This window comes from Acartia tonsa, chromosome 5 (genome assembly GCF_053477335.1).
Source record: "Acartia tonsa isolate MP-2025a chromosome 5, ASM5347733v1, whole genome shotgun sequence".
Classification (NCBI taxonomy): Eukaryota; Metazoa; Arthropoda; class Copepoda; order Calanoida; family Acartiidae; genus Acartia; species Acartia tonsa.
This window is the reverse complement of record NC_137264.1, coordinates 5951993-5961392: the sequence shown is the minus strand read 5'-3', so window position 1 is coordinate 5961392 and position 9400 is coordinate 5951993. Positions and strand designations below refer to the sequence as shown.

Sequence of the window (9400 nt, the reverse complement as noted above, 5' to 3'; positions counted from 1 at the left end):
GGGATAACCTTTGGCAAACAACGAATAAGTATTTGTGTCTGTCTTTCTGTCCGTCTGTCAGTTTGGTATGTAAAGGGGTGCCCAATTTTTATGTTTTTGAGTGCAGATAATTCTTTTTCCTTTACTGCCCCAATCACTTATATTTAGCTCTCTCAATTTTGCTAACCCAAAAAAAACTTATAAATTGGATTATATTAATGATTAAAATTGAAATAATGTCAAAACATAGCAAGGTGGCTAATCTTAATAGAACACGCAATGCATGTTAAAAGGAAATAAAATTAAAATATCTTATATTCTTAAAAGAAAATTATTCTTGATTCATGGCACAATATCTTTCATTACAAATATTAACTTCTTCCAGCAAATAAACATAGAACTCTCCACAATGGGTCACCTGAAAATTAAATGAAATTAAGTCCTAAATCCTATAATTGAATAAGGAATAAGGTATAACCAACAAGTGAAATAAATCTAAAATAATATTTGGGGGGCAGATGTAGAGTTAGTCAATACTACGATGTGTTGACCCCCAACGACAACTCCAAACAAATGTATAGATTTTATGATTTTTTTTCGAATCAATTTTGTTGTTGGTATAAGCTGTGTTATATACATTAAGAACTAACATTAAACAATAAACAACTTAAATATAGCCTGGGACGGGTAATCTATTTAATTGTATTTTAAAACACAACAGGAATGTCATGAGTTTAACATAGTTTCGACTAAGATTCGAACCAGTCACCTGATTGACAACTAGGTAAAGTAATACATAGCCTAGTTCACAAAAGATATATAGGTCGACCTCTGGAAATTTTAGGTCAACCTAAAGAAGCTTTAGGTTGACCGATTTTATAAAGGCATTTGTTAGTTGTACTTGTTTGGGTAAGGGGCGTCGTGGCTCAGTGGTTACACACTGTGCTACGGTGGTGAGAGTTCAAGTTCAATTCTCCATGTGTTGACTCAAATTTCTCTTCGCAACAATCACGCAACTTCCCCTGGTTGTGTAAGAAGGGGATAATTGAGTAAGTTTGGATGCTTAACAGTCATGTACATAATATCAGTACTTCCCTTATCCCAAGCTCCTCTGCGGAGAGCATCATTCATTACGATGACTTAATTTGGGACACCTGCCATACTCGGCGAGGGTGAGGTAATAATGAGTAGCTCTCATGAGATAGCAGGTCAAGTCATAATGTGCTTGAACGTGGAGCTTGATAGCCCTAGTGGCTATACAAAAGTGTCTCTAACTACTCCATGAATAATTAGGTCCAAACACTAAGAAACTATGGCTAATCAATCAATAAAACTTGTTTGGGTCGACCTACAGAAGAAATCGGTCAACCTCTAAAAGATGTTTGTGAACTGGGAACATACCTTTGCATCTATCCAGTCATAGCAGATGTCTTCTGCCCCTCCTTGGAAGCATATTCTCACATCTTTCTCTTCTCCTTCCTAAATAACAAACATGTTATACCCCTCATCATTTTTTTGGATTGGAGGGGAGGGAGTGGCAGGTCAAATAACAAATTATATTGAATATATTCTTTAAAAATACCCTATTATTAAAAATTAAGTGCTTTAAGCTATGTAATGTTTAAAAGATTTATCTTTTTTAGAGTGGGGAGTGAATTTGCTAATGGATCTAAATTATTATATACTCCCAATTTTTTAGTTGTTTTTTACCCCAATTGTTCTTGTATGACATAAAGTAACAGTCAAGAATAAAAACCCAGGGAGTAAGGGAGGGGACAATGGATCGAATATTTTTAAGAGTATCAGATTAATGCCCCACTAACTAGCTGAGTTAGTTTTGATTATAGCGGACAGAAAAATTTGTTATTGATGGCTTGTTTTAACAAATATTTTTTCCCAAGAAAATGTCATTTCATGTATAGAAACTCTACTGTGATATTTATGTATTAAACAATCTAAGAACCTCTTGAATTTAGGTGGCAGTTTAAAATATATGAGAAGGGTTGATGAAGTTCTAAACAAGATTTTTCTAGTGATTAATTACTGAATGTTTACTACATTGTGATGTATTGGTAATTTAATTTTCAAGAAAATGATTTTTTTCTTAGAACTAATTTTGTTCTAAATTACATTACCATGATCTCTTTACAATTTTGGTCGAATTTTCTTGATAAATCTGGTTTTCATTGCTTTTCAGCAAAAACTCTTAAATTGAATTAATTGCCCATTGTCCCCTCCCTTACTTCCTGTGAAAAACCACTAAAAAAATACAATAGTACAGCTTTGCTCTTTGTAATAGTCGAGATAGATAAGCTATATGAAGAAATAAGTTTAATGATCCAGAGGCAGCTGTTCCATATTAGGACCATCCAGGTGAAGATCAACACTTGAAATGGATAGTACCTGAGTTTGATGAATAGAGTTTAACCAGCCAGAGGCAGCTGTCCCACATTGGGACCATTCTATTGGAGATATTTAGTACCTTGGTAGGATGAGTAGAATTTAACCAGCCAGAGGCAGCTGTCCCACATTCGGACCATTCTATTTGAAATAGATATTACCTGTGTTTGATAAGTAAAGTTCAACCAGCCAACGGCAGTTGTTCCACATTGGGACCATCATGGTGGAGATTAACATTACCTGAGTTGGATGAGAAGATTTTTACCAGCCACTGCTAGCTGTCCCACATTGGGACCATTCTATAGGAGATATTTAGTACCTGGGAAGAATGAGTAGAGTTTAACCAGAGCCAGCTGTCCCACATTGGCACCATTATATTGGAGATATTCAGTACCTGGGAAGGATGAGTAGAGTTTAACCAGCCAGAGGCAGCTGTTCCACATTAAGACCATCATTGTGGAGATAGATAGTACCTGGGTAGGATGAGTAGAGTTTAACCAGCCAGAGGCAGCTGTTCCACATTGGGACCATCCTGGCGGAGACTCAGGGATCATAGTTCCTAACAGACAAACAATAAATAAACTGTTGTTAACAATTATATTGTAATGGTCAAACTTAAATTTTTGGTTCATAAACTGAGGTTAAAGGCTAACAAATATTTTTTTGTAGAATTAGGTTAAACAGTTAAAGGCTAAGTTAAAGAATTAATTTGATTTTAACAGGGATCGGAAGCCTCACGTAAGCCGCGCATAAGCCTCAGTTTTAAACCTGCTTGTGAGCAGAAAAAAAAAATTAAGAAAGAAGGATTGTCTGCTAAAGAGCCGTTTTATACATCCAGCTGAATTTTATAGTGATAAAATCACGATTTCACTGAGGCTTACACGCGGCTTACGTGAGGCTTCCGATCCCTGGATTTTAATAATAATAATCTTCGACGTGCTTCAAAGCAGAGATCATAAGCAAACAACTTAAAATTATTGAAATATTTGCTGTAGTAGTTATTTCAAATGTGTTTAAAAGGTTGGGATTGAATCTTGAAAGGAAGTTGAGGTTTTAGATTATCTAAATACTAGCGGCTTCGCCCCTAGCCTCTAGGGGCTTCGCCCTATATAGTTATGGGAAATCAACCCTTCTTAATAGAAATATTCAAAAAAATTATTCTTTGTTTAATTACTCTGTGGTAAAATTAAACCCAGGTTGTGCGCTTTATGCACAAAAGTTTTGATTTGTACAAATTTAACCCAATTTGTTTGCCGTAAACACAAAAATTTCAATTCGTAAAAATTAAACCTAGGTTGTTCGCATACACAAAAATAGCAAAAATACAGCCACTGTGTTTTTGACAAAAATTGGGTGTGTTTTTGTCAATTTCGTTTTTAGCTGTATTTTTGGCAATATTTTTTTATCCACTGTCAAAATTACATCTTTCTGCTGTCATAAACACAGTTTTACTGTCAAGTTCACACCCATAAAATTCGAGTATGCTGTCAAATTCACAGTTTTAAAGACAAAAATACACCTACTTTTAAATTGATATTAATTATAAATATTTTGACCAAGTTTTTAAAACCTATAACTATTAATAATAGTTAAATCAATCTACACAACAATAATTCTAAACTTTTCAAAAGAAGGTAACAGACAAATATTTAACACATTTAATAAATATATAATTTATTGATAGAGTAACAATTCTACAAATAGGCTGACAACTAGGGCTAGCTTGTTGGATATCTAAAATTGATCTTTCTAACGAGAAAACTTTGTCTTCTAATCGAGAAAGAGTTATTTTCAAATCAGTGTTAATAGAAAAACCTATATCAAAGGAGAAGAAAATATTTCTTCCCTCTTCTATGACAGCATCAGGATCTAGTGGTGATATAGGTACAGGTGTAGACGTCGGAATTGAACTATGTCCAGGTTCAGGTACAGTTTCAGGTACGGGCACAGATACAGGCACTGGTTACAGATTGTAATATGCCGTGGTAAATAGGAACTGGAATGTTCCTTATTACAAGAAGGACATGGTTTTCTACCCCTTACAGAGCTGACACCACGACCACGACCATGACCACGACCACGACCTCTGCTTGGACCTTCACTGATACTTTGCAGAACATGGCGCTCTCTCTTAAGATCTGAGACGAAGACATAATTGAAACTAAACTTATTTGTAATTACATTCACAATATATAAACAATATTTTACCGCTCAGATGTATATTGGTGAGTAGCTACTTTTAATCTGATATGAGAAGGGGAGAAAGAGGGGAGTAAATCAAGGGGTATGTATAATGCTACTACAACACTGAAATGGGTTTATACACATATTTTTCTATATGTAATAGATGTATTAAATTTTATGGATAAATAAGTAGGTATAAAATTGATAGATGTATTTTTGTCAATATGTAGGTGTATAATTGACAGCAAAACTGTGAATATGCCAGTTCAATAACTGTATTTTTGCCATACCCCCTAAAAATGCAGGTGTGAATTTGACAGTAAAACTGTGTTTATGACAGCAAATCACTGTGTTTATTACAGTAATATCACTGTATTTTTGCTAGTGGTAAATCTGCCATGTACCCAAAAATTTAAATTAAAAAAAAAATATTTTTATTTTTTTTTCGGGAGGGGGGGATTCATGGGGGCTTCGCCCCATGTTGCAGTGGGGTTCCCCCACCCCAATTACTGGTTTTTGTTTACAAAAATTTTAAAAATTTTGGAAGTGGGGACTTTTTAATTTTTTGGGGGGTTGGGGTGTCCCACCCCCCAAGAAAATAGCTTAAAACCACCAGTAGGTATATTCCCAGAAGGGTAGAGCCCAATTTGATCAGCAGTTACTGAGATTTTACAAAAAATGTAAAAAAAAAATTTTTGGGGGGTTGGGGGTGTCCCACCCCTCAAGAAAATAGCATAAAACCACCACAGGACCAGTAGGTATATTCCCTGAAGCGTAGATTCCGATCGGTTCTGTGGTTACCAAGATCTTAAGGGACAGACAGACAGACGGACAGACAGACGGACAGACAGACGGACAGACAGACGGACAGACAGACGGACAGACAGACGGACAGACAGACGGACAGACAGACGGACAGACAGACGGACAGACGGTCAGACGGACAGACATCGTTCTACTTTGTATTATAGATGTCATTTGTTCGATCTAAAATGAACCTTACCTGCAGGTGACAACATCCTGTACCAGCCCATTCCATTCCAGTCTGGACTTCTGAATACATGGCTTTCTGAGTTAGAAATATTCATTTTATTTAGTTAAAAGTATTAACCTTTGAATATTTCCTTTTAAATAATCAAAATAAGGACAGTCTTTTTTTGTGTATTTAAAAGTATTAACCTTTGAATATTTCCTTTTAAAAAATCTAAATATGGACAGTTTTTTTGTGTATTTAAAGGAAAAATATAAAATGCTGTAGTTGATATAAAACAGTATTAGAAAAGTATTACATAAAATACCTTTGTAAAGAGCAAACATTCATAAAGAAATACAGGTTTCAAATTGTTTCTATGATAATAGCTGATCATAAAAACACATTTTCCAAAGGGAATTTGATGTACTCAAAAACATTACTGACAGGTCAATAAAGTTATGAAGTAGATGCTCATTAAATTGCAAAGTCTTTACTACAGCAATCTATCTCTGATAACAATAAATAAATTGCGTTTTCATTGTATAATTCTAATGAAAGAGCAAAACTGCCAGACCAACTGACAAAGTAAGTAAGTGAGTTATTCTAGAGTAAATCATGAATAAAATTTTTCTTCTAGCGTTGCGGATGAATGGACTTACTGACAGGTGGACAGATACAGTGAATTAAAAAGCATCGCTAATAAACAATCATAATAAATAAATAAATAAATGAAACCTTGATCACAGTAAAGTTCAGATCCATGCAAGTTATTTCTGATTATTAATTAATTTAGATGATAAAGATATTTATTAAAATACCAATAAAATGTTATTTGGTACTTTACTTGTACATAAATGGAAAACTATAGGTAACCCCCACCAATTGTTCAAAAAAAAATTGGGGGGAAAAATGTTTCAATCTTTTGTATCATAGCAGTTGTATTTAGTATCTAAATTCCTAGTTGAATCATCTAAAACATTGTACTCTTCACATTGTTCTGGCAGATTGGATTCTAAACAAAAGTTGGATCAGTAAATGGGATTGACCGATTTTATAAATGCATTTGTTAGTTGTAAATGTTTAGGTTGACCTACAGAATAAATCGGCTGACCTCTAAAAGTTGTTTGTGAACTGGGCATATATTACTCATGTCATAGGTCCATATATTCATATTAGCAAATCTACTCTATATGAATTCTTCTGTCCTTTTTTTTACATTTTCTTTTATTCTTCTCCCTTCTCTCTCTCTCTCACTCACACTCTTTCTCTTTAACTCTTTCTTTCTCAAGTATATCTTTTCTTGTTTTCCTCTGATTTTATTATCTTTTGTTTATAATTTCAAACAGTTTTGCTGCTTTAATATGTAGCCGTACTTTTTTACTGAAAATTATAACGCTTATAAGTTATTTCGCATCATAATATAAACAGCTTTCCGTGGAAATAAAAGTATACAATTATAAGATTAAAACTGGTTTTAATCTTATGATTGTACATTTTTTATATTCGTAGAAAACTGGATATAATACGATGCTAGACATAATTTTTGTAAGTGTGGCTGAGAACTGGTTCTAATTCGCCGGATAATAATCAGTTTCAAAGCGATACGGGAAAAGAAATCCTCACTTTTGATAATATTAGTCTGAACTATATGAAGGAAAACTGTCACAAAACTAAGAACAATAAAGGATAAAGAAATTAATTGAATCTTTTCTAGGCGTTTCTTTATTTGTAAAGCTTCCGGCTCATTAAAAAAATTGTTCCATTTTGAAAAAAAAAATAAAAGACGAACATTTTAAATGCTTTCCAAGTCTTAGCTATAATACTATACTATTTTTTAAAAAGTCAGAGCTGCCAACAAACTTTCTAAAAATGTTGTCAATCCGTAGATGTGTATTGTCAAGAAATATTTCAAATTATTGTAATTTTAAATGCTTTATCCATTATTCCTGAGAATAAAGATTAATCTAAACATTATTTCCACAGCTCCATACAGGTAAACAAACAAACAGGCAGTAGGACTGGCAGACAAACCAACAGGCAGGCAAACAGATGCTAAACTATCAGCCAGACCTTTTATTAATTACTAAACAATTCTCTAGTCTGATGTTAATGTCTAATTTGTTAACAAATTGTGTTATATTAAGGGATATAAGAATAATTAACAAGGTTAATATTTTAAAATCGTAGGTTTTCTTTAGTTTGAACTGATCCGCCATTCTGTAAAAGCCTGTTAGAATCTTCATACTGACTTAAAATTTTGTATGATAATTTAGAAATCTAGAATTTGTTCCAACTCTATACTCATTATCAAAGAGTCCCTATTTCAATTCTAAATGTAAAAAGTTTTTATTTAAATTTTAGATGCTTTGTAATTTCTTGATACATTCTTCCCCTTTGTATTCAATTTAAAAAAGCATTTACTTTTGTTTTCTCTATGGTTATTAGCACAGCTAATAATACATATATATGTACGTTTATAAGGTAAAACAAAAAATGTTACATTTTCCTCATTTTATCAAATTAACCTCTCTGTTTATTTTATTAGTGAAAATCTACTCTGTAATTAAAAATGTCTTTTTGAAAACGTGACTCTCTTGGCTTCTGTTTGAGATAAACTCTTTAATTTTCATTGGAAGATTCTGCTAATTACTGAACATCCTTTTTATAACTCACAAGATCCCTCTGTTTGTCTGCAATGCTATACCTATATTAGAAGTTGTTTCAAATATAGGTATTAAATATAATTCTCATGGATTTTTTTCGGATATGTAGCCCATTGGCATAAATATTCTGTGGGGTATAGATTAAATTAAAATGGAAACTGCAATGCTATTGTCTGAAGATAAACGAAAGATAAACATAAATTTGTATCTTTAAACTATTAACAAGCATTTTCAGATTATATAATCTCATTTTATCTTTTTAGTTGCTGAACATTTCTACAAATAACTTTTTTTGACATTTGTTGAACAATTCTTAACATCAAATTCAAACACTAGATAATAACAAAGTGAAAAAAATCTTCCTTAATTCTGAAGATTTAATTTGAATATTCAAAATTGTTGATTTAAAAATTAATTTTTAAGTTGGCATTAATTTTTATATTTGTATCATTGGAATCAATGCTCCTTGAATTATGTAATCCTTATCTTTTATGAAACTATATTTTTAAGTCTTTATTTACATTCTTACATAAAAGTAACAGGAACTGTGCATCCCAAAGAGTATCCCTATCCGCTGGACCAATATGGTTCTCCCTTAAAATGTAGCTTCTCATATGTCCCAGAAAGGTTTTAACTATTTTTGGGAAGGACACAATCATCCTCACAAGTGAAATAGCCCCTAGAAAAGAAATATTAAAAGATATTTTAAAGTTCTGTTGTGGCCAGACCCGAATTATAGTTTTGCTGTGCTTCCTCTTTCTGTTCTATTCCTAGTTGAAAAAGTGTAATATTTGCAATTTTTTGTTTATTTAATTGAATTGTAAATTGTAATCTTAAATTTCTTCCTAAAATACAAAATGAAAGGAATCGGCCATTTTATCCTGCTTAACCATTCCTAACTTGTACTATAATTGTTTTAAGCAGGACCATCCCACTATAGTTCCACTAGAGACCACCACCGGTGTAAAACATATTTTGTACTCAAATAAATTTTAAAGTTTTACTAGAGGACTTTCGTTGTCATATAATGCATTTTTAAGTGTCTCTAGAGGCATCTAAATGTAAAAGATACTTTAAAGTAACTATATAATAAAGTTTAATATTATTTAAGTTTGAAATTTATTCAATTTTTCTGGGTTTCTTATCCAGGATTTGGTAGGGGGCATTACATCAGAAGACATTAATAAAGTTGTTTTTATAC

The 9400-nt window shown here is 32.6% G+C and overlaps 1 protein-coding gene across 2 annotated transcripts; it reads right to left on the bottom strand.

Annotated features, from left to right (window-relative positions):
- Positions 1-284: 284 nt before the first annotated feature.
- LOC145320227 (pancreatic secretory granule membrane major glycoprotein GP2-like) lies at positions 285-7640 on the bottom strand. 2 transcript variants are annotated; one of them, XM_080162660.1, is made up of 8 exons: positions 7485-7640; positions 7160-7208; positions 6496-6548; positions 6272-6311; positions 5567-5632; positions 2774-2938; positions 1381-1458; positions 285-397 (listed from the first exon to the last, which is right to left on the bottom strand). In XM_080162660.1, the coding sequence occupies exons 1-7, from the start codon at positions 7506-7508 to the stop codon at positions 1397-1399; spliced, it is 459 nt and encodes a 152-aa protein (XP_080018786.1). In that variant the 5' UTR covers positions 7509-7640; the 3' UTR covers positions 285-397; positions 1381-1396. The 2 variants fall into 2 exon arrangements, with proteins under 2 accessions (XP_080018786.1, XP_080018785.1); XM_080162659.1 differs by having other exon boundaries at positions 2853-2938; positions 7485-7639.
- Positions 7641-9400: the final 1760 nt, after the last annotated feature.

What these genes read in the sequence shown, in the direction of transcription:
- LOC145320227 (XM_080162659.1), bottom strand. Translation starts at nt 7,508, where the DNA reads ATGTTTAGATTAATCTTTATTCTC. An exon ending in TCAGACTAATATTATCAAAA is followed by an intron (nt 6,549 to 7,159) that starts GTGAGGATTTCT and finishes ACTTTTGTTTAG; the next exon opens with AATCCAATCTGCCAGAACAA. An exon ending in ATGTTTTAGATGATTCAACT is followed by an intron (nt 6,312 to 6,495) that starts AGGAATTTAGAT and finishes TAATTAATAATC; the next exon opens with AGAAATAACTTGCATGGATC.